This window comes from Giraffa tippelskirchi, chromosome X, assembly GCF_054371585.1.
Source record: "Giraffa tippelskirchi isolate mGirTip1 chromosome X, T2T-mGirTip1v1.2.pri, whole genome shotgun sequence".
In the NCBI taxonomy this organism is placed as follows: Eukaryota; Metazoa; Chordata; class Mammalia; order Artiodactyla; family Giraffidae; genus Giraffa; species Giraffa tippelskirchi.
This window is the reverse complement of record NC_137289.1, coordinates 28,640,623-28,665,454: the sequence shown is the minus strand read 5'-3', so window position 1 is coordinate 28,665,454 and position 24,832 is coordinate 28,640,623. Positions and strand designations below refer to the sequence as shown.

At 33.6% G+C, this 24,832-nt stretch overlaps 1 protein-coding gene across 7 annotated transcripts in view; it reads left to right on the top strand.

Moving 5' to 3' along the window:
- Window positions 1-24,832, top strand: part of STAG2 (STAG2 cohesin complex component) — a 128,037-nt gene that overhangs the window by 40,316 nt on the left and 62,889 nt on the right. For 6 of the 7 annotated variants that reach the window (XM_081565243.1, XM_081565240.1, XM_081565244.1 and 3 more), the window contains exons 2-7: window positions 4,250-4,393; window positions 7,983-8,061; window positions 11,261-11,425; window positions 17,198-17,294; window positions 21,538-21,614; window positions 23,404-23,608. In XM_081565243.1, the coding sequence (XP_081421369.1) occupies window positions 4,350-4,393; window positions 7,983-8,061; window positions 11,261-11,425; window positions 17,198-17,294; window positions 21,538-21,614; window positions 23,404-23,608 (667 nt within the window). In that variant the 5' untranslated portion in view covers window positions 4,250-4,349. Of the gene's footprint in view, window positions 1-4,249; window positions 4,394-7,982; window positions 8,062-11,260; window positions 11,426-17,197; window positions 17,295-17,574; window positions 17,702-21,537; window positions 21,615-23,403; window positions 23,609-24,832 lie in introns of those variants that run through there. The other variant, XM_081565246.1, reaches the window with a different exon arrangement.

Genomic DNA, 24,832 nt, shown 5'->3' with positions numbered 1-24,832 from the left:
TGTCCTAATGCAAGACTTTTAAGTTGTCAAACTTTACCCAGGTTGCTGCACAGTCATAAGTAGTTTCAGTGTATAAATATTAATTACATTTTTGTACTATAAGTTAGTTCATGGCTGGACATTTAGGTAGTCCCTATTTTTAAGTGTTTGTATTATAATAATGGTGGCATTTCAGAAGGGTATAAACATTTCTAAGATGTGATCCTTATAGATAGAAGAATGTAATAACCCTTTTGGGGGCGTGTTAAGGGGGTAATGTGTGGTATATATGCTGAATTTGCTAGCTTTTAGCAGTTATTTCTGCATTTTCAGGGAGAGAATTAACACACCAGCTACTTTCAGTGCTCCTCCCACTCCCCAGTAACATGTGGATTCTGAGGGACCTTGTTAGTGATTACTTTGTTTTGTAGCTTTTATTTTCTAGACCCCTTGGGATTGAATTAAAGGAACTTTGAAAAACAATCATTCTTTTATAAAAAGAAATCAGAATAACTTTAAGGTTTTTAAACAATATCAAAGAAAAGCAGATTTTTTTGTGTATTTTTTACTTTTTCAGGAATGGGTGGGTAGAATCATGTAAGTCATTATTTGGAGTTAAGGATGCAAGCATACTTATATATTTAATATATATTTGTGTCTATGTGCTAGAGTAGTAGTTATCCAACAGGTTTTCAGAAGTGGAAGAAGAAGGAAGTTTTTGTTATTGAATTAATTAACCTAAACACATATTTAATATTGATAACTTGAAAATATAGTGATCAAATTTCAGCTTTTAGATCTCTATTTATATCAAATGCAGTACTGCTGAGAGCGTTTACTTGAATTTAACGTATAGAATAAAAAATACATATGTAATCACCCATTACTTTTTCACCTAGTAATTATATATGAATATACTCAATAAATCTTTAATGGCAGTGTACTATGCACTTGAGCCTAAGGAAGTGGTTTTACTTTAAAGTATATTATTCAACCTATCAACAAATGCTTAGGTTTCAGTAAGAAGCAGCAGAATCTAGTTGTTATTGGTTGTATTTTTTTCTCAAAAGGAAAATAGTGATTGAGAGTGAAAGCAAATTTCATGTCTATGTTTTATCCTCCAAAGCTGTTAGAATGTTAACTCTCTTGTAGTAGTTACAGAGAATTGGTATAAATACTAAAAATCTCAGAGTTTTTCTTTGACATTAGGTGAGAGCTCCACCTTGTGATCTTTGAGCATATTTCTTAAAAATTAATAACCTACATACAGTAGGCCTGAAATGTTGTGGTGAGTTTGACTATTAAACTTATACTTTTATTTGAGCTTTATGTATTCTTACAGTTGTTGGATTCCCAACTTAGGTAAAATGGCATTAAGTACATTTAAAGACTTTGTGAATTTTTTAATGAAAATCTTTGAGGGAGGCAAATTGTATTTATATATAGCTATACACATTTAAAATAATTAAAAGGGAAAAATTCTAAGTTCTTCCTGCAGATAAAGTTTATATTCTTAAAAGAAAAGTGAAAGCTCAGGATACATGGAATTTAATATTATGTTTAATAGTAAGTGGCAGTAGAGGTAGGTGCTTTCTCTTAGAGATAAATATATTTTCACATTTATTGTTACAGGTGGTTCCATAAGGGCAAGGATCATTGATCCCCTGTTCATCACTGTACGCCTAGTGATCACCACTACATTTGATACATGGTAGATGCTTTTACTTGGATGGATGGATTTTGTTAATATTTAGAAACTTTAAAAAGCAGGCATTTCACTGGGATAGAGAGTTGGCTAGTTTAATAGTTTTTTCTAAACCTATTAGACCCTGGGAAAATGCTTCTTTTTAAAATACAAATACCTTCTCTGGGAGATTTACATCTTTATAAATTCTGTTTTTCTTTTGTGTTTGCTTTGGTTTCTAACTACCAAATATGTGTTAATATTGCCCTACTTTGAGCAAAATACTTTGACCTGGCAAGACTTCTTATACACTAGAAATTAATTTTGTGTTATTTAGAGGAATATAGTATATCATACAATACCTGTTTTATTTAGTGAAGTGAAAGTGTTAGTTGCTAAGTCGTGGTCTGACTCTTTGCGATCCCATGTACTGTAGCCCGCCAAGGCTCCTCTGTCCATGGGATTTCCCAGGTCAGAATACTGCAGTGGGTAGCCATCCCCTTCTTGAGGGCATCTTCCTGACCCAGGGATTGAACCTGGGTCTCCTGCATTGCAGGCAGATTCTTTGCCATCTGAGCCACCATCTTGCCAAGGGAAGCTTGTTTTATTTAGTGCTGTTTGCTTTTCAGAGCTGATTCATTCTTTATGTCCCTTGGGAGCATACATTTATGAACTATCTTTAAAGTCTGCTTAAAAACTGTGTATTAATATTTAGGGAATGCACGGAGTTTGGTTTTATAAAGCGCTCAGACAAAGGGGTGGGGGCAGGTAGGGAGACAGACACAGCAAGTCATTATTTCCATTTTGCCATCTAGATGATGTGTTGATTAGAACTGATTATACCTCTCCAACTCACTAAATAAAAATCCAAATAGTTTTCTTTTTTAAAAATAATTTTCTTTCTAAAATAAGTTGGGGGCTTCCCTGGTGGCTCAGTGGTAAAGAATCCACCTACCAATGCAGGAGACATGGGTTCAATCCTTGGTCTGGGAAGATCCCATATGACTAAGCCCACCTGCCACAATTACTGAGCCTGCTCTCTAGAGCCCGCATGCTGCAAATACTGAAGTCCACGTGCCTAAAGCCTGTGCTCTGTAACAAGAGAAGCTACTGCAATGAGAAGCTCGTGCACTGCAACTAGAGAGTAGCTCCTGCTTTCTGCAAATAGAGAAAACCATGCATCAATGAAGACCCAGCACAGCTCAAAATAAATAAATAAAATAATAAAATAAGTTGGGATTTTTAGGAGGCTGGAGTGTATCCTACATGTGATGACAAGTCTCAACTCTGATAATACTACTTACATAGTTCCTTAGGTTACAGTAAAAATAAAACCAGATTAACAATTAGTGGTCTTGAAAGGTAACAATCCTGGGATCATGATTTAGTGTGAGAAGACCATTCTACCAGTCATATCTAAATAAAGATTTTACAGTATGAGTATTCCTCAGAGAAAAAGAAAACTCAAAGTGGTGGTATAGACAACCCTTGATTAGGGCCTATTTTGTGTATTATTGATCCTTGTTTCTCCTCTTCATTATTCTGCTGTTCATAGTAGCTTAATTAGAGTGAGCAAGGAAATGCAGTGTTTTGAATGTTGGTATATCAATTACATATTGATAGCTATTTATGATGTGTTTTAGAGATTTAAAATTAATTGAAAAATTGATCAGTTTCAATTTAGAAGATCATTTATGAGAAGAACTTCTCATCACTATGTGATATTTGAAGATTTATTAGTTAATCGGATATGTTTAGTCTTTAGGTGGCCACCAAGTATAAGATTCACTTGGAAATAAAAGCATCAAGTTTTAAAAGAAAGTTATACATAAGATTAAGAGCTTCAGACCCAGCCTATTTTCTCTGTCATAGGCTTGTCATTTACTTTTGGATCACCCTCTTATTGAGGAACTGCATCTTCCTATGGCCAGGCTTATTTTGGTCACAAATGCATTCATCCGTTGTTCATATGACATTACTGGTGTTTAAATTGATTATAAGTTCCTTGAAGGAATAGATCAATCTGGGCTAACATTTCCATTTTCCTATTAAATGCAGGTGGTATTATCATGAAGTAGTTATTAAAAAACAGGCTTCGGATCTCTATTTTTTTTCCTGTGATGAAGAATCTGTTTTTCAAATGTTTCAAAATTATATCTTAGATTTTTAAAATTAGCTCCTTTTAACTATACGTCATAAGCAAAAGCTAGAGAATTTTTAGGCATTTTGTATTACGGTTTAAACTTGTCATAAAGATTTTACAATGAGGAAAAGTCACATTCTGTTTCTAGTTAGGGCATCTGTCTTTTTTAAGCCATGCTAGAGAATTATAACAAATTCTAAAAAATAATTGTAATAGAAGTTTCTTTCTTTGTATTTGTTGTTACTATTGTGGGGCTACAACAGTTGTAACAAATCCATATCTAGAAAAAGCAGGCAAAGGCAAAGAATAGAAATCCTTATTTACTAAAACACTTTAGCAGACACTTGGAAATTTAGTTTTGGGTAGATACCCTTCCCAACATTTTTGGTGTGTTTATAATAAATACGACATTTCTTCTCCCCCACCCCTCATCCTTTTTAAAGGAATTGTCTGCCTTAGAAGAAAGAAGCAAACCATCATTTTACCCACATAAATATATGAATACATTTCTGACATTGGGGCGTTCCAGAAGATGATAAAGAAATGATAGCAGCTCCAGAAATACCAACTGATTTTAATCTACTTCAGTAAGTATATTATGCTAATTTCTAAATACTTGTTTTTTTCCACAAAATGGGAACTGTATTAACTTCAGTTAAAGTTACTTCTGCTTGAGAAGATACAGTGTTTCAGTATAAGATAGCATGCATACTTTGAAATAGTTTATACCAATGCTTACTGGGCTCTGTAATAGTAATCCCATGCCTTTTTTTGTAGTGTGCTTATTTTATAATTTAGATACTGGAAAATTTATTATTTTTGCTGTTCAGTTCTTCGAGTCCATACTTGGTTTTACAATGACAACTGTTTTGCAGAGGGTGTCATAAAATTCTTAAAATGTTACGTGTTCTCATTAGCAAGGAATATATACCATGCAGTAGTATTTAGGATGTAATGTCACATTGTCAGATTTCTGTTTAAAATCAAGTGACAGACTGAAACAGATGTAGGAGGTTAGGACATGCTCTCCTTTTTTTCCCCAGAAACAAATTACATGCTCATTGGTTCATAAAGTGATTTCAACATAGGTATTTTCTTTACCCTTGTCTTAAAAGCTACCTATATGCCTTCCTCAACTTTTATTCTCATTACTCTTTAGTGTTTCATGTAGGAAAGAATTTGAGCTACTATTTACAGTAGTGATTTTCATTCTAAGCTCCAGTTTCATGAGATTTCTAAGTGAAGAGTGAACCTTTAAACTGCTCGTGGACCCTATTAACTTCACGCACATATATGCCACGCTACGTTTTTATTAGGATCTTTACAAGACTTGATTTTAAAACTGAGCCTGGTTGCTAAAAATTTTGAAAACAACAGATATCCTCGTACATAATGGTGGCTGGTGTCTGCTTTTGATATTTTATAGATTTTCATTTTAAAGATAATTTTATCATTTTCAGACTATTGAGTCTGCTAGAATATTACCAGTATTTCAAAGTATTTTTTAATATGATTTTAATCCCAGTTTATATTGACTCTTCTTAGTTTCTTGAGGAAAGCCTCTTGTTTTTCTTTTAGTTTCTTTGAGGGAGGATATGGGATAATCTTAAAAAAACTAGTTTTTCGTTTGACTATTATAATATGATCTTATGAAGTTTCTCAAATATATGAATACAGTAGAGGTAATTTTAAAAGTTTTTGTTATAGAGTATTGACTATTAGAATATCTTGAGTAATTAGGACCTGAAAAAGGATAATCAGTTTAGCTCAGTTTAGTTGCTCAGTCGTGTCTGACTCTTTGTGACCCCATAGACTGCAGCACGCCAGGCCTCCCCGTCCATCACCAACTCCCAGAGCTTACTCAAACTCATGTCCATTGAGTTGGTGATGCCATCCAACCATCTCGTCCTCTGTTGTCCCCTTCTCCTCCTGCCTTCAATCTTGCCCAGCATCAGGGTCTATTCCAATGAGTCAGTTTTTCTCATCAGGTGGAAATAGGAAAATAGATAAGAGGAAATTGCTGTTGTGGAGGTAAACTAGGCAGTATTTGATTGGGTATGTGAGCTTGGGGCAGGTTAACCCAGTATACTCTGTGAACATATTAGCATATTGTAATTTCACCTAGGATAGATTTTTGTTGTTGTTTTGATCTTAAAAACAAAGGGAAGCAATAGAGAAAGACAGACTCAGAAGAATATTTCTTCTCTGGTTTGGGATTTTTTTAGACTGTGACCCTGATTACTCCAGTTTTCTTCAGAAGGTTTTCCAGTTAGTAATTAAACCTGTAGTGGCTCATTCTTTTAGTTGGGATAGCCTGGAGATGAGAATTAAGAGTGTAATTGAGCCTTTGATTACTCTTTGGTCTTTGGAATATTGGCAAAGACTAGTGATTGCTGACTTAGAGCATTTGCTAAGCTTTCTAAGGGAGCTAGTGTCCCACAGATGTCTTGGGAAAGAAAAAAGTATTACTTACATGCCAAGATGTTTAAAAACATTTTCTTTTTTTTTTTTTTTTTTTTTTTGCAAAGCCGTTTAGGCATGTGGGAAGATTATTGATGACAGCAGTCTTAAGATGTAAAAGGTGTGAGTTTCAAGGTTAATATTAAGTAGTCTTTCAGGTTTTGGTACATTAACTATGGGAAATGGTGTTTATTACAGGCTGTTTTACTTGTAGCATTGTAGGACGTAGTTAGGATTGCCAGTATCTTCAATACATTGCTTACGTAATTTTGTAGGTAAGTGCTATAAATAGTAATTTTTTACCCCTGCTAGCATCTTAGCCATTATTTTACATTTATAAAAAGTATTCCTAACTCAGAGCCTCTGGACAACTGGTTATTATAGCAATAAAAATGGAAATAGAAGAAGTTTAGTTAGAGAAGACTAGCTTTAGAAATATAGCCTTTCACTTGGATTCTATTTATTTTAAAAACAAAACTGATAATAGTTTTACACATTTAAAATGGTACAACTTTTATCTGGTTTTCAATTCTAAAAGCCTTTGTGAGTGACCCAAATACCAAGTATGCCTTGCTTTAAGCATTTGAGGGTGGGTATGTTACTATTATTTAGATAGATGGACCCAGTTTTACATATATAGGAAGCATCACCCATGTATACTTAAATTGATTTACTTCCATTATCCCTTGGGCTTCCCTCATAGCTAAGTCGCTAAAGAGTCTGCCTGCAGTGCAGGAGACCCGGGTTACATCCTTGGGTCAAGAAGATCCCCTGGAGAAGGAAGTGGCAACCCACTCCAGTATTCTTGCCTGGAGAATCCCATGGACAGAGGAGCCTGGCAGACTACAGTCTGTGGGGTCGCAAGAGTCGGACACGACTGAGCTAAGCACATACGCACACTTCCATTACGCCCTAGAAAATATAGATTATACACAGCACCTCTTCTACCCAAAATGAGGGGCAAAATGAGAACTATAAATTGGTGTCTTAGAGGTTAAAGAGACTTCAGAGAGTTCCTTCTTCTGCATAAATATTATTTGTAGATGTGAAGATTGAGAGGTTGTCAATTGTTCAAGGTCACACAGTTTCCTAGTACTGTATTAACTAGAAACAGTTCTGTTGACTAGCTCACTACCTTTTTACTTTATAAAAGATTTTGATCAGTTAGCATACTTCCCTGCTCCGTTTCAGATGATTTAGTTTGTAAAAATGTTTATGTATAGTCTTTCAGAAATACATGTTATACTTAGATTTATAAATATTTTGGGATGATGTAGGAAAGGTCATAAGAGCCTTAATATTGCTAAAATTACCTAATAAAGATTATCTCGTACCTAATGCTAAAATAAAGTTTTACCTGAGCACCGTGATCTCTGAATCAAAAAGTGAAACCAGCCATTCTAATAGAACAGCACAGTTCCTAGACTTAAAAGTTTGAGAGCTCCTGTGTTCATTTTTATACTCTGGTTAAAAGTTAACAAGATAAATGTTTAGACATTTGTGTTTTAGATTAATGTTTTTGTGTTATACAATTTTATATGTTTGGTAATATGCTATGATATGATACTTTGGAAAAACATCTTAATTACATTTAATGCTAATGTAGTTTTGTAATGAGTTATCCAGGCCTTTCTTTTAGAAAATATGGCAAAATTTAGAAACTCCATTTACACTTCTAAGACAGCTTTTAAATAATTGCTTATCTTTTTGTTGTAGGGAATCAGAAACACACTTTTCTTCTGACACAGATTTTGAAGACATTGAAGGAAAAAACCAAAAGCAAGGCAAAGGAAAAGTATGTACAGAATATGTGTCTTTCTTTTGGTTCTTAAGATCATAATTACACATGAATATATACATGCATATATATATATATATAGTATTTTTAGTTACGTCTCAGATGTTTTCTTTTAAAAATGCTTTTTTCCACTGATAAGTATTGTAAGCCTTTGAACACATGTGGTTTCTTTGACTTCTAGACCAAATACCTTTTGATTCTCTACTTCTGCTATTATAAAGTTGGAATTAATAAGTCATTATTTCCAGTAGTTTATTTTATAAAGCATTGTATGCTAAGCAAAATATGATATTCTATTGGTTTTATTTTTATTGACACGAGTAGTCCAGTATAAAGCAAATTGGTAAATTTCTTTCTCTAAAGCACCCTAAAAATGTAACCTACGAGGTTTACTATTGACAATGACTCTTTATGAATAATGTCAAGGATAAAAACGAACAAAGTGAAGTTCTGAGTCAGTAGAATGCAGGTTTAGAGTATGAGTGGATAGCCTGAGAGATGTGGATAACTTAGTGAATTGGTTAAATTATTTTGTAAAGTACCTTTGACTCTGTGCATGTGTAAATACATTGTGTGAAAGATGACTCTTTTTGTTCAGCATTTGCTTTGCCAAAATGAATTTTGGATTTATATTTTCTCATGACACATTTACTTAAAAATGTCTAAATAATGCTGAAATGTATGATGAACAAAGTAAAAATTTCTCATTTTAAATATGTAAACATTTTGACGAACACACACACATATATAAACATGCATGTAGAATTTTACTTAAATGGAATCAAACTATGCAGACTGTTTCATTTGCTTTTAAAACTTAATTGTATGTTGTCAGAAGCTTTCCTATCAGTGAATTTTTCCTCTCTGTAATTTTTGATGGTGTCATAGTATCACATTTTTTAAAAAATTTTATTTGTTTATTTGACTGCACTGGGTCTCAGTTGTGACATGTGGGATCTAGCTCCCTGACCAGGGATCAAACCTGGGTCCCCTGCATTGGGAGCATGGAGTCCCAACCTTTGGACCACCAGGGAAGTCCCATAGTATCACATTTTATATATGGAACATAATTTATTTAACTAGTCCTTGGAATATCTTTTTAGAGTGCACATAATCCTTGTGTTTCATGTTTCCTATGCACTCTTAGTCTCTTAAAAAGTAGTAGTATGAGAAGGAGAGGGAGAAAATGCGAATAAATACACATGTTAACTCATAACTATCCAAATACAGCCATAATTCTAGTGGGTAGTTTACAGTTATTCATTAAAAAATCATTTTTTATTGGTTCTGCAACCATCTTTCAAAACTGAAATTCTGCTTTTGGCTTTGACTTAATTTACAAGTTGGGATAAGACTTATAGTGGCATTTGAATAGAGTAGCCACTACCCTTGGTTATTAGGGGGTCAGGTGAAAGATTTATTATAGCAGTAATCATATTTTGACCCTAAACTATGTATGTTCGATGCACTGTGCTAATAATTTTACCTGTTATCTAACATTTGAACAACTCCATAGATTAGAAAACTTCCTTATTTTTATAGACAGTAAACTGAGGTCTAGAGAAGCTTAACGGTTGAGGAATTGAGCCCACATTTGTTAAAAGATGGTACTCTTAATCCACTATAGTATATACTACCTCATAGTCTTTTCTTAATAGGTTTTTCCCTTATAAGATTAGCTTGTTTACTTCTTGTACTTCCCAATGTTATCTATCTTGCACATTGTTTTTTCTAGCACAGCATATCCATTGAACCATTTTAATTGTACTAATTAGTTTTTCATACCAACAGGGAATATTGAGGCATATGATAGATAAATTGCAAATATATAGCTCCATGTTAATTAACATGAACATTTTACACTTTTCTAGTGCACACTTTGTAGTTGAGCTTTTCTTTTACCCTTATCTCTGAAATTTTGTTTGCTGGGGACAAAAGCCTTTCTTTCTTCAATTAGGAATTAGTGACTTAGGTTCACAAAGACCGAATATCATTAACATTATAAGGTAAATTAACTAGTATCTCTCATTGGTTAGGAAGGGATTTGAAGTAGTTCTTAAGAGTAGGGTGGTTTTAGATTCTTGAAGGAGAAAGAACCCTTTATAGTACAAAGCATTGAAACATATAGTCAGTGGAAGTGAATTTGTAGACCTGGCTATAAACCAGCAATCTGCAAACTATGGCCTGTTTTTGTACTACCCGTGAGTTAAGAATGGTTTTTATATTTTTTAAGGATAGTAAAGGGTAAAGAATATGTGACAGAGACAGTATGTGGCCTGCAGAGCTTTAGAAGTATTTACTATCTGATGCCTTACAGAAAGTTTGCTGACTGTTGCTCTAGATCATAGAAATGTGTAGATCTAGAAGAGACCCTCAATCATCTGTTCTAATCTGTAAAGATTTTAATGCAACTCTGGCATTTTAGAAATGAGAACTCTGAGTTGGGGAGTGACTTTTTAAAAATAATGTATCAATGCTATTGGAGGTGTTTTATATCTGAGGCATGTGGGCAACCGTTTCATTGATTATGAAGTCTCCACACCCAACACAGACAACTTTCTTATAAAGGGGCTTCACTTCCATAGTATATGTTAATTGAATTTTCATGATAAGTGTTGAAGGGAGGGCCCCAGAACAAGAATGAGATTGATATACCCATTCATACTGCTTAGAATTGTCAATTCAGTGCTGTGATTTATAAGACTAATGATAGACATCAAGTTAAAATGTTGAACTAATTACAAGTTAATTATTTCACAGAGTTTTGTTATTGCTGCTGCCCACTACAGTCTGTACCCTAAAGCAACAATCCTATGAAGTAGGCACTTTTTTCTTTTTTTACTTTTATCCTCACTTTGCAAATTAGAAAATCTCTCTGAAGCACAGTTAAGTAACATGCCAAAGATCCCTCAGCTAACAGGAGTAGAAATTTGGGACCCAGTAGTCTGTCAAGTCTACAGAGACTGTGCTCCAAACTGCAGTGTTACATGAGGTATATGGCAGTATAAGTGGAAAAAATTGGTACCACAAAGAGGCTGTCATAACCATATAATTTTACTATGACATGTGCATGGCACTCTGCTTTAGGTCAGGTGTGAGTATTTTATAATTATGCACCCTGTCAGCTGCTTCTGTAGCTTTATTTTGAATTCTCAAGGATAAGGATATAACTTAATCAATTTGTATTTTTATGCAGACTTGTAAAAAAGGCAAAAAAGGCCCAGGAGAGAAGGGCAAAGGTGGAAATGGAGGAGGAAAACCTCCTTCTGGTTCAAACCGAATGAATGGTCATCATCAACAGAATGGAGTGGAAAACATGATGTTGTTTGAAGTTGTTAAAATGGGCAAGAGTGCTATGCAGGTAATGTTTATTGTGTTCTTCCCAGTTCATTTGTACATTGTGAACTTTAGTGAGTTATATAAAATATATTCCTGATTTTTCTAATATGTAAAAAATTTTTTTGACACTACTTACTATAAAAAAGCGACAAACTAGTCGAGAAACTAGGAATCTGTCAGTTCAGACATAAGACCTTTAAGCTGTGTCTTGAGTCATTTTCTTCTGTATTATTTTTTTAATGGCATCTCACAAAAAATTATTTGGTCAAAAAATATGCTGCTATAAACCCTGACTGTGATGTTTCAATTTCATCTGAATATATAGTGGCTGTTAAAACATGAAATTCTTTACACATACAGAATTCTTGGTTGAGTGACCTAATGAAATCACTGTCCACTTGAGTGAATTATTTTGATCACTGTTGTCTATTCCAGATTTTATTACTTGTGCTGTTTCTTAGCACAGGAGTACAAAGTTACAGTCACCCATATCAAATTATCCTAATTTTGTTTCTTCATAGTTTTATGACAACAGAAACTTTTTGGCTTTATACCCATATGGTTTTTTAAAATTGAATCAACATTATACTCAATATACATGTTTAATGAAATTATTATAAAATATTAATTGAAACTAATAAATTTTTTTTACATGTAAGGGATTGTTAGCTTTCGAACCATCACCAATTGTATAGTGCAGTGTAGTTTCTTGAATTTGAATTAACTCATTTATTCATATATGGTTAGCTTTCATATAGTTGTAATTAAGATGTGGATTTTATTTCTTGTTTAATATTTTAAATTATTATTTTGTGTACACATTAAAAAAATAATGTCTTATTATATTACTGTGCTATGGTTTATTTAGTCATTCCCTAACTTCAAAAATTATCCTCCTCTCTCTAGTTCCCAATTTGGATTAATTTTATTGAAGAGATAAATTATCTCTGTCATATTGTATACTATTTCATTACTTTCCTTTTTATATTTATATTATACTTTTTGTCTGTAATATTTTGTTCTAAGCAGTTAAATGCGTTAATCTTTTTTTCCGATATCTTGTCATTTTTGTTACCATCAGAAATCTCAACTTATATCTATACCAAATTAGGCTATTCTATTTTTGTCTAGTTTATAGGTGTTTTTTCTTTTTTTAAACTTTTTGGCACATCAGAAATTTTTAATAGAAAATGTGAGGGCTTAGCTTTATATTTCTTTTTGTTAACGGTATGCTATGCTATGCTATGCTAAGTCGCTTCAGTCGTGTCCGACTCTGTGCGACCCCATAGACGGCAGCCCACCAGGCTCCGCCGTCCCCGGGATTCTCCAGGCAAGAATACTGGAGTGGGTTGCCATTTCCTTCTCCAGTGCATGAAAGGGAAAAGTGAAAGTGAAGTCGCTCAGTCATGTCCGACTCTTAGCGACCCCATGGACTATAGCCTACCAGGCTCCTCCGTCCATGGGATTTTCCAGGCAAGAGTACTGGAGTGGGGTGCCATCGCCTTCTCCGTGTTAACGGTATATCAGTGTTTAAAGACTGAACGTTTTCCTTATTTTTGTGTTGCTTTTGGTTTGTCATATGTTAAGATTGTACCTTTATGCCATTTGTCTTCTAAATGTGCTTTCCCCCTTAAAAGCAGTATATCCACAGTATCCATTGATTTCCCTGAATCATCTCTCCACCTCTAGTTTGTTTTGTGTACTCCCACTTGTGTTATCTTTCTAACACCAGATTTGATCAAGAAAGTCTCCTGTTTATAAACTTACAAGAGTTCTTCCTTATCTAAAAGTTCAGCCTTGATTTCCTTATGGCATACTTGTTGTTCTCTAGCCACCATGTGTTCTCTGCCCCTAGACCTTTATTTTTGTTTTTCTTACTGCCTAAAGTAGTCTTATTTTTCTCCCTTCCATATCACACAGGATTGACTAATTCAAATGCAACTCTTTTAGCGGGGAACATTCTTGAATTCTATCTCCTTCTCCCCTTGAATGTATTTCTTACTCTTCTCTTTTCAGTATATTACAGTTATGCACATGTCCGAATTTGCTTCTAGATTGTTAATGCCTAGATCGGGGACTGTGTATTATTCATTTTTTTGTATCCCTAGGATATCCCTATTTTGTTGTAAGTGAGAGTGAATAAGTACAGGACTCACTGTCAGTTTTAAAATAGTTCTTAAAAAAGAAGAAATCATGCATGTGCTCCTAGTTCTATTAGATAATAGATGTTGAATTTTATTCAATGAGTTTTTAGTATACAATTTGATGGTTAAATTTTTAAATATATTTCATTGTGATAGCTTGTATTGTTTACTATTTGTATTTTATCTGTATTTATTACAGCAGCCTTATATAAATTCTACTATAAATTCTACTTTGAGCTTTGTGAATAACTTTTTGATGAGGCGTGGTGATATGTTGTAAGATTTCATTAAATGTTTTTATATCCTTATTGATGAGAATAGCCCTTGTTCTAGTTATCAATTGCTGCATAACAAACACCCCAAACTAAGTGATGTAAAAGAACAACCATTTTTTTATATTATGCTCACTGATTCTGTGGATCTAGAATTCATACAGAGGTAAATAGGGTTGTCTCTTCTATGCTTCCATCCATGATGCCTGGGGTCTTAGGTGAGGTAGCTTGAATGCCTGGAAGTGACAAAAGCAGGGACTATGATCATCTGGAGACTTCTTTATTCATGTTTGGTGCCTAGTCAGGAGTGAGTTGAAGGCTGGACTCACCTAGAACTGTTACCTTAAGTACCTACAAATGATCCTTCCATGTGCCTTTGGCTTCTTACTTTACTGTAAGAAGTAGCTTCTGGGTTAGAGAGACTGTGCTGAGAGGAAGTGTCTAGTTCTATAGGGCTGCATGAACCCAGTGCAGAAGTTGAATAGCCTTCTATGACCTAATCTTGGAAGCATCATTTTTACCACACTCTGTTCTAGAGAAGGGGACATAGACTTCACTTCTTTTTTGAGGAGCAGTGTCAAACAACTTGGGGCCATGTTGTTAAACTTCCATAGTCACATAATATATTCTTTTGATATTTATTGCTTGTATCATATTTGAGAACCATCTTAAAAACGTTTCTTTCATAAATTGAGTTGATTGACATACACAAGCTGCTATAAAGTATAGAAAAAGATGAAAATCTAGAAGTTAAGCAGTTTTTTAGAGTATGTCCAGTCAATCTCCATGAGCCAGATAATTCTTAAAATAATATTTCCTTTTTCTTTTTTTGTACATCAAGTTGTACATATTTTATTCATTCAGTTCATACCCAGATTCCATATGTATTTAACTTAAAACGTTTTCCTTCCTGAGTTTTTATTTTTATATTAGCTGTTGTTTATCACCCTAATTTTAAAATTTTGTTTATTTAAAAATTGTTTTTATCTGTCTTGTGGTTTCCTCTTCTGTCCACAAAGGAATATAGTACTGCTTTTATTTATTTGCTGAGCTGTGCAGCATGCGGAGTCTTAGTTCCCCAACCAAGAGTCAAACCTGATCCCACTGCAGTGGAAGAGTGCAGAGTCTTAACCACTGGACTGCCAGGGAGGTCTCAGTACTACTATTATTTTTTAGTTCTCTTCTTTTTTTAAAAAAATTACTGTATTGAGATGTACATCACAAACCATGAAATTTACTCTTATAAAGTGTACATTTAATGGTTTTTAGTACATTCACGAGAGTTGTGCAGCCATCACCACAATCTGATTTTAGAATTTTTTCAATCCCCAGGAAAAAAACCTCATGCCATTAGCGGTCACTTTCTCCTCACCTGACTGCAAGTCTAGGCAACCATGAATCTACTTTCTATAAATTTCCCTATTCTAGATATTTCATATAAAAGAACTCATACAAATATATGATTGTTTCTGAGTGGCTTCTTTGGTTTAGCATAATGTTTTTAAGGTTCATCCATGGTGTGGCATGTGTTATAACGTCATTATTTTTTATTGCCAAATAATATTGTATTCCACTGTGTGGATAGACCATATTTTGTTTATCTGTTCATCCCTTGAGGTACCTGTAGTTTGTTTTCACCTTTTGACTTTTGTGAATAATGCTGTTATATGATTATTACTGAATAAGGTTTTGTTTGGATGCTTGTTTTTATTTCCCTTGGGTAATAAACCTAGGCGTTGAGTTACAAGGTCATTTAACTCTTTAACCTTTTGAGGAGCTGCCAAACTGTTTTTTTCAGTGTGACAGCACCATTTTACATTTTTACTAGTAGAGGTTTAGCATTCCGTTTCTCCAAATTCTTGTTAGTGTTTGTTATTGTCTATACTTTTTTATTATGGCCATCTTAGTGGGAGTGAATTTCTATCTTCTTGTGGTTCTGATTTCCGTTTCCTTTGTGGCCAGTTACATTGATCATCTTTACATGTGCCATTTGTGTATCTTCTATATAGCACTTATTCCAATCCTTTGCCTATATTTTTAATTCGGTTATTTGGCTTTTTAAAATTACAGAATTACAGTTCTTTATCTTTCTGGGCACAAATTTCATATCAGGTACATGATTTCCAAATATTTTCCCCCATTCTGTGGGTTATCTTTTCACTTTCTTAATGGATTCCTTTCAAGAACAAAGTTTTAGTTTTGGATAAGTCAAACTTATTCTTTCTTTCGTCTTGTGCCTTTGGTCTAATATTTGAGAAGGGTTTGCCTAACATGGTTATGAAATTTTTCTTCTGTGCTTTATAGTTTTAGCTCTTACATTTAGGTCTTTGATCCATTTTCAGTGAAGTATTGTGTATGATGTAAGATAGGGTCCAACTTCATTCTTTAGCTTACAGATGTCCAGTTGTCCCAGCACCATTTGTTGAAAAGACTAGTTTTTCTGTGTTGAATTGGGTTGACATCCTTGTCAAAAATCAAATGACTATCAGTCTAAGGATTTATTTCTGGACTTTAAATTTTATTTCAGTAATCTTCATAACTGTCCTTATGCCAGTAGCTTTGTAGTAGCTTTTGTTTATTTATTTATTTAAATTTATTTATTTATCTATTTTTTTACTTTACGATATTGTATTGGTTTTGCTTTTAAAATCCGAAAGTGTGAGTCCTCCGACATTGTTCTCTTTTCAAGACTATTTTGACTATTCTGTATACCTTACATTACTCTAAGGATTTTAGGATCAACTTTCCAATTTCTGCTAAAAAGTTAGCTGGCATTTTGATAGGGGTGGCATTGAGTCTGTAGATCAGTTTGGAGGGTACTGTCATCTAACAGCATTAGGTCTCCAGATTCATGAACTATCTTTTTTTTTTTTGATGCTTATTTAGCCTTCAATTTCCCTTTTTTATTAATATGGGATTATTAGCATTCACTCTTGAGAAAAAGTGTTATTTTATTTGCATTTCCTCGTTGACCCAGGCATTTACTTCTTTTTAAAAATTTTGTCAAGTTTTCATTCCACCGGCATTGTAAATATTTAGAAACTACTTAGTACAATATTTTTGTCAACTATTTTAATATTTTCTAAGATGCCTATAACTTCACTTAAGAAATTTCAGTTTATAGAGTTGGGTCCTATAGTTTTCAGATTCCTTTTAATTCAAAAGTTAAAGGAAGATGGATAATCATTATGTATAATTAGGTGATGGATTTACTGAATTTGATTTCATTTTATTGTTAAAATGTAAATTTTGGTATACAAATATGTATTTATTGAAGTAATGTGATGCCACTTAATACTGGATCTTAATGACTTTGATCTGAATTAAATCTTAGAATGTTAGGAAAAGCTAATGTTTTTTCTCCCCTTCTTGCTGTAGTCGGTAGTAGATGATTGGATAGAGTCATACAAGCATGACCGAGATATAGCACTTCTTGACCTCATCAACTTTTTTATTCAGTGTTCAGGCTGTAAAGGTAAGATATATTTATTTTGGAATCAGAATGTTCTCAAATGTTATCTTCTTTTTTGTTTCACCTAAAGATTTTTAACACTTTGTGTGGAAAATAATGCCAAGATATTGAGTTATTTGCATTATAACTGTACAAAATATACAAAGAAAAAAGAGTAAAGAACAAAGAGAGAAAGTCTGTTGAGACTTGCATTCCTATGTGAAAGTTAATGAAGAACTTGGCAATTTATAATGTTATGTTACTTTTATTAGATATATTTCCCACTTCCAGCATTTGGTTTTAGGAACAAAGTAATGCATTAAGAAGGGAGGAAGAAGATAATGAAGAGATACAGGTTCAAGTGGCAGGGAATTGTGAAGTGTAGGGAGTTAAAAAGTGCCATGAATAACAGTAAGAAAGTAAGTAAGTAGGTAAGTAAGTAACTAAATAAGTTAAGTAAGGTATCGGTGAAATTTCCAAATTTTTTCCCCTAAAAGAGAAACTCTGGAGTGGAGTCTTGTTTAAAGTGTTTGTGCTTTATTTAAAAAGATGTTGAATTAAGAGTATGAAAAGTATAAAATGTAGAAATGTCTTTCCTGAGACAAAAACTTAACAGCGCACACATTTGGCCAGAGGGACAAAACTGTGTAAGTTGGGGAGTCATATACCCTGATCTGAATCAGTAAATGAAATAGTCAAGATCATGGACATAGGTTCTGACCTATTCTGTCTCCCTAAACTTGGCTCATCCTTGAAATTCTACAAGAAAGATGCACAGGCAAATAAATGTTACAGAGTTTTCCAAGGCTCCTTTTTTAAAAAATGAAAATGGCACCAAAAACATGGTCATTAGAAGTCAGGAGGAGGGAAGATTGCTTAAAAATAGACCTAAAAAATTAAGATGCTAAAGAATGATTTAAACAGATCTGAAGAAAAGATCCCAAGAAGCAAACTACTCATTTAATTCCATAAAACTTCTTTGAAAATCCTGTCATTGGAATTAGAAAACAAGTAACATTATAAGAACTGATGCATTTTATGGGGTTGATCACAACTTTCAGTGCAGTCTTCATATTAAATGTTATATATATGAGGACTGATAGACAAATTTATTAACTTCTTGAATCTATGGTCTTCATAATGCCGTTAATGAGGTCAGTTTTGAGAACTTTTTAAAAATGTTTGAACTTTTGAGTACAGAGAGTTGCCTAGTTTACTCAACTTCTTAGCTAAAGATATCTGTATATCAGTATTAGAAAATTCTACTGAATCTGCTCAGAGGAAGTGTTGTGGTAATGACAGTATGATAAACCAGATAAACTCTTTAGAAAATGAGATATGTGATATTATTTTTATTTTGTCCATGTTCATTCCATCTTTCTGGAGTAGAAGGGCACAAGTACCTGTTTGTTGTGTTATGTAATCAAGGGCCATGTCCTTTCTCTTTAGATTTTTTGAAAATGGAAGGTTGATGACAAAACAACTGAACAGGTGCCAGAAATAATTTGATAAATTGAAATTCAGTCTTCGTTGATCCATTTTAGTTTCCTGATTAGGTTCCTAAGTAGCAGTTTTAAAACAAAGCCATAGTCAGAGTGTTTTCCCTTTATCAGATACATTCCTTTTCTGGCCTCATTGTATTTATAAATAAGGAACTTAACCATTCAACAGTTGGATAAACCTTATCATAAACCAGGTTGTGAAGATTTTTAAAAATCGAAGGTGTTGAAAACTTAAACACTACTATAATACTTATTTTAGAATCATGGAAGCGTCATAAAGAAGAATTTGCCAAAGTTACGGTCATTACGTACTTAAACATACTCAAAAAATATTTTGATGGAATTCCTTTTTAAATGAATTAGACACATATTTAAGTATATACAGTGTACTTTAACCTATTCCTGTGGATCTAGGATTGTTATTACGACCGTCAGTTATTTTACTGTAGTGAACGCTTTTTGCAGCTATTGAGGTAGGTGGAGAGATGTTTGGCCCCACACTGAGTGGCTCCAGACTGCTCTGTGGTTGGTGATTCTGCAGCCGATGTTGTTTCCTTTTTTTCTTTTCTGGTCAGCTGTCAGTTTTCAGTTTACCAGTTTTTAAATCACTTGCCACATGTCCCCCACATTTTTAAGGCAGTGGGATCTGGCCTGGTGTCCTGATGGCTCCTTCATACCTGCCTCAGGAGCTATTATATGCATGGAGTTTGTGACAGCCACTTTCTCTTCTCTTTATATTTGAGTTTATGACTGTTAACATGGTTTATGAGATGTGAGGAGGAGCTTTAGAAGTTTGTCAAGCTATATGCAATGTTTACTTTGACATATCTAAATGTTTATTTCATATAAATTATTTCAGGGATTGAGTTACTTGTTCTCTAGAATTGCCAAATTTACAGTATTTGGGTATAAAGTATGGGAAGTTTTTGAAATATATTCATGGCTCCAAATAAAAATTAAAAACCCCTTCAAAACGTTTTTGAGAACGTGCTACTTTAGCTGGAGAAATCATGCTTTCTTCCAAATTTGTTATTATTTGTAAACAACCATTTTTTTTAAGGTGGTAAGTAAGGGTTCTTTCACAGTACCAATAGAAATTGATCTCATCTGGGGCTGGGCAGCATGATGTTGACTAATAATCTCATAGAAATTATTTACAACTTCTCTTTGCCTTAGCATCAGTTTTCTCATTTGTAAAGCCAGGATTATAGTACCTGCTATACAGGCTTGTTTTCAGGGCTTAAGTGGCTGGTACATAGGAGGCTCAGTGGATGTTAGTTCGTGTTCTAGTTCTGCTGGCTTTGTTGGACTACTGGAACGTCTTAAATTGCATGCCTATAGAGAAGGAGCTCACATAGCCGTTGCTCTTTCAGATTAGGGGTTGGAAAGACAGCATGATGTTTTGTTGCTGTTTTAATTTTATACACACACACGCACACATATACAAAATAGAGCTTGGTCAACTAAAATACATCTATTAATTATATCTAATTTTTATAATAAATTTCATCTTCCTGTACCAAGACATTCTTTTATTTTTATTTTTTGGCCACACCTTGCGCCATGCTGGATCTTACTTCCCTGTCCAGAGATCGAACCTGTGCCTGCTGTATTGGGAGCACATAGTCTTAACTACTGGACTGCCAGGGGAGTCCCAAGACGTTCTTTTAGATATGAGTGTATTTATAGTATTCATAGTGATTAGACTGGCAAAGTATAAATAATATAGAAATGTCGTTTAAGAAATTCACTCTTTACAGTTCTTTTTTTTGTGTGTGTGACACCCTATTAGTGAAAATTCACATATGACTTCTTGCATTGTCTCCTACTCATAATTTTTTCCTAGAAATTCCTTTTTTGATATTTGACGTATACCTGGCTAACTTTTACTACTTGTCTTTTATTTTTGAAATATATTAATATTTGATTTACAGTGTTGTGTTAATTTCAGGTGTACAACAAAGTGATACAGTTATACTACTTCTTGTAATGTGTATCCTTTCTCCCCTCCTCTCCCATCCTCCTTTAAAAGGAAATGTCCAGTATCAGATTCCTTCTCTGTGAAACACGTACTTACTCAAATCTTAATTCTTTTTTTTTTAAGCCTATCTTGGTTTTTCCACTCATTAGGGCATTTATTATGTACTACCTTTAATACTGTATCCCTGCGCCGCGCCGCCCCCCCCCCCCCCCCCCCGCATTATTCTTTGTTTAAACTTACAACTAGGTTACAGACTTCTGGATAAGCAGGAACTACAACTTGACTACTTTTGTTTATTTGAAGTCCTTTGAGGTGGATGGTGGGATACAGTTGCCTTACATACAGTTGTGCTTAATAAAGAAACCTGCCTAAAGTGAATTCTTCCTATTACTCTTTCCCTTATTTTCTTCAGGTTCATCCTCAGGGTTTTAAATGTTATCCTAGATGGCTGCCTCATGATTGATGATATATGCTTTATATTAAAGAGTTTTAGCCAGTATACATATTCTAGGAGTGAGTAAAGTGAGTTAGGTAGAAATGGCTAAGGCTGATTGTTCCACAAAAAAAAAAAGAAAAGATACCTGTCAGAAGTGTGGGTCTGTTTTCTTGTATATGTTGAGAGTGGTATTTGTGCTTTATAGGATTGAGTATCATGGTGACGATCACGTGATATAGAAGTATACCTTATTGTGTGACTGTAGACATATTAATGTTAGAGATGGACTTAGAAGTTCTCTATTTTTTTATTTACCATGTATTAACTTCTTACACTTGCAAATTTCAGGTGTTGTCACAGCAGAAATGTTTAGACATATGCAAAACTCTGAAATAATTCGAAAAATGACAGAAGAGTTTGATGAGGTAAGTTAATACCCTAAATGTTGTGATAATTTTATGTATCTTGATCTTCAGAATATTAAATTTTGAATATTAGTGTTGTGGATAAGAGCTTTGGTAATAGAAATACAGTTAAATGATGGCCATGTGACCTTGGGCAAATTGTTGTCTTAGCGTAAGTTTCATCATCTGTAAAATGGAGCTAAAAATACTTATAGGGCTCTTAAGAAGATTGAATGCAATAATGTTTGAAAACTTCCTTAGCATTTTACAATGTCTGGCACATAGTAAGAACTAAATGGTAGCTCTTTTGTTTGTTAAAAAATTAAAATTTCAACAGAGAATAAAATTAAGTGCCCATGAACATGTGTAAGCTTAGGCAAAGATAAATGCATGCAGGTATATTTTATTGTTTAAAGTCTTATTTATGTTTCACATGTGAATAACAAGAACAGTACAAATGCACAATAAATAGTAGCTTAGACCTTAGTTGATTCTCATAGTGATGTCTTTGGAGTATTATTGCCAATAAAGACATATTTAGATTTACTATAATATAAACTCCTTCAAGGCAGGGATTTTTGTTTGTTTTGTTCACAGCTATATTCAAGCACCAGTAGTTTTTACTCTTCAAAACTTTTCACTGTGAATTTTCGAGTAGAAAGCCTTTCTCATTTGAGTTTTATATAATTTTTTTTTTTACCTTATTCAGATGAAGGAGCTTTCAGCTATCTTTCTGAAAGATAAGAATTGTTAAAATGGCTTTGATGATCGCTAAGTGCTATTAATCAGTCTCTAAGTCGTTGAGATGTAATTATGAGGAATGGTGTTACTTTAACCTTCTGATATTAAATGTTTTAGTGAGAACTTTGTTCTCAGTAGCTATTTGAAATAAGATTCCTGAAATAAGATTTGAAAATATCAGCAAACCAAGTTGCTAACAACAGTTAAAATGCTACCTTTCAATATAGTGCTAAATGAGCCAATCAGAAAATGGAAGAAAACATTTTTGTGGAATATTAGGACCTTATTCTCAGATGAGACATAGTTCAACTTGTGTATGGCATTACTTAAAATTTTTTAATATGTATGGCTCTAATGACAAAATTTAATTGTGAAAAATTTACTAAACCGTAATGACCTTAAGATATTCTTGTCAGAAATTTCTACGTACTATTGGTCTCTGCGTTTATTCTTAAGACTTGTTTGTTTTTAATGATTTATGAAGGACCTCAGTGTATCTTTGTTGGTGAATGCCCACTTGAGTACCTGTCTTTACAGGTCATTCTAGCTTATTTCCACTTAAAAAAAATTACTGTTCACATCTGCTGAGTATTTGATGTCCTGAAGCTAATAAAAACATATATTGTAATCCTTCAATTATTTATAAGTCATACATGAATCTATTAGACTGGCTGAGAATATGATTTCATCATGTTGAATCATTAAAACAGGCAACTTTGGTTTGATTTTTGCTCGATTTTGTTTTAAAGAAATTTAGTTACTATATCTTTGCTTATCAGAGTAAAGTTTTGTTTGATGAGAGAGGCTTTTAATTTTGGTATGTAATTAGTATATATTTTCAGTGGTTAGAGTGAATTCAGACTATTCATTTTGATCTTAAATAAAAGACCAGATGTGTTCAAAGATATCTCTACCTTTGCATATTATTCTTCTGCCTACTTTGAGGATTTATTATAGAAGATGAGATAAAGGAGTCTTTTCAGCTTCTGCCTAGAGTATTTCAAAAACAAGTAACAGTTTATTAAATATGTGTTTTAAGTGAAATTGCTGTTTAAAATTTCTATTTTAGGATAGTGGAGATTATCCACTTACCATGGCTGGTCCTCAGTGGAAGAAGTTCAAATCCAGTTTCTGTGAATTCATTGGCGTATTAGTACGGCAGTGTCAATATAGTATCATATACGATGAGTACATGATGGATACAGTCATTTCGCTTCTTACAGGATTGTCTGACTCACAAGTCAGAGCATTTCGACATACAAGCACCCTGGCAGGTCAGTATTTAGAAATCTTTTTGTGCATTTTCTTAGGTTAGAGATGAAAATGGTTTTCATTAAAAGGAATGAAATAATGGTGACAAATTAATTTTATTTATTAATTAGCCCCTAAGAGGACATTCTCCCCTTTCCTCCAACTCCCATGAATTATGGAGAATGGAATGATAGTTTTGGTTCTCTGAAGACATACTATAATTTTCTTGTGGTAAACCTACTTGATTCCTATCCACCTCTTCTCCCTTTCTGTGGCATAGTAATCTGTTGGGTCTTGAAACATGTTTTGTCAGGGAAGGTATTGACATCAAATTTGGGGAGCACTGATTTTGGATATGTAGTTCTAAATGACCCGTGTGCGTAGTCACTGCTACCATAGTCCCTCCCAGTATGATTGTCCCTATAGGATGATGCTTATTTAACCACATCAGAAAAGTTGGTTTTTCTTATGCTTCTGAGTAACTTTAGACTGAGTCAATTTCTCTGATCTTTATATGAAATAAGTTACATTTTTAAGGCTCACATGACTAATTCTAGAACAGTGATTTTTGGTGTTGATGTTGATAAAATGTCCTGGTTTCTCTTTTGTGCTGAAGGTAAAATTGTTCATATACTATTATTGAATATGTGCCTTTTGAGTATGAGTAAATTGACTAGGCATTAATTGTTAAGTATTCTATGCATTAATGATAGAATATTGTGATTTCTACAAAAATTTTTCATTCTCTAAATGTGGGGATATTTTTCCGTTAGAGTATTTCCCTAAAGAGTTAAAGCTGTGATTAAAGCTGTTCTTGTGCTCACCCCTCCATTAAAAAAAAATGTGGAGAATCTCTCTGTAGGTTTTTAGATTTGAGGTCACAAATTATGAATGTGATTGATCTGTGTACTTAGGTAGCTTTGAGGTTAAGAACTTGAATGGTTAAAGTAAATTAAAAACACGTATAATGGGCAAAGTGAGTAATTTTAGATCAGAATGAAAAAATGGTTTGCTGAGGGTATAGAATAGCTCAGAGCAGAAGATTGGGAATCTCTTTTAAAGAGAGCTGGTAGCCACAAATTAAGGATTAGTTTTGTGGTGTTCTGTCATGCAGTGAATCAGGCTTGAGAAGTAGTCTGACCTAAGCTAAAAAAAAAAAGCATAATATGTCCAGATATTTCAGTTAATAAGTTTGAAATCACAGGCAGTGAGTCTTGTCTCAGTAGCAAGAGTTCAATAACAGAAGG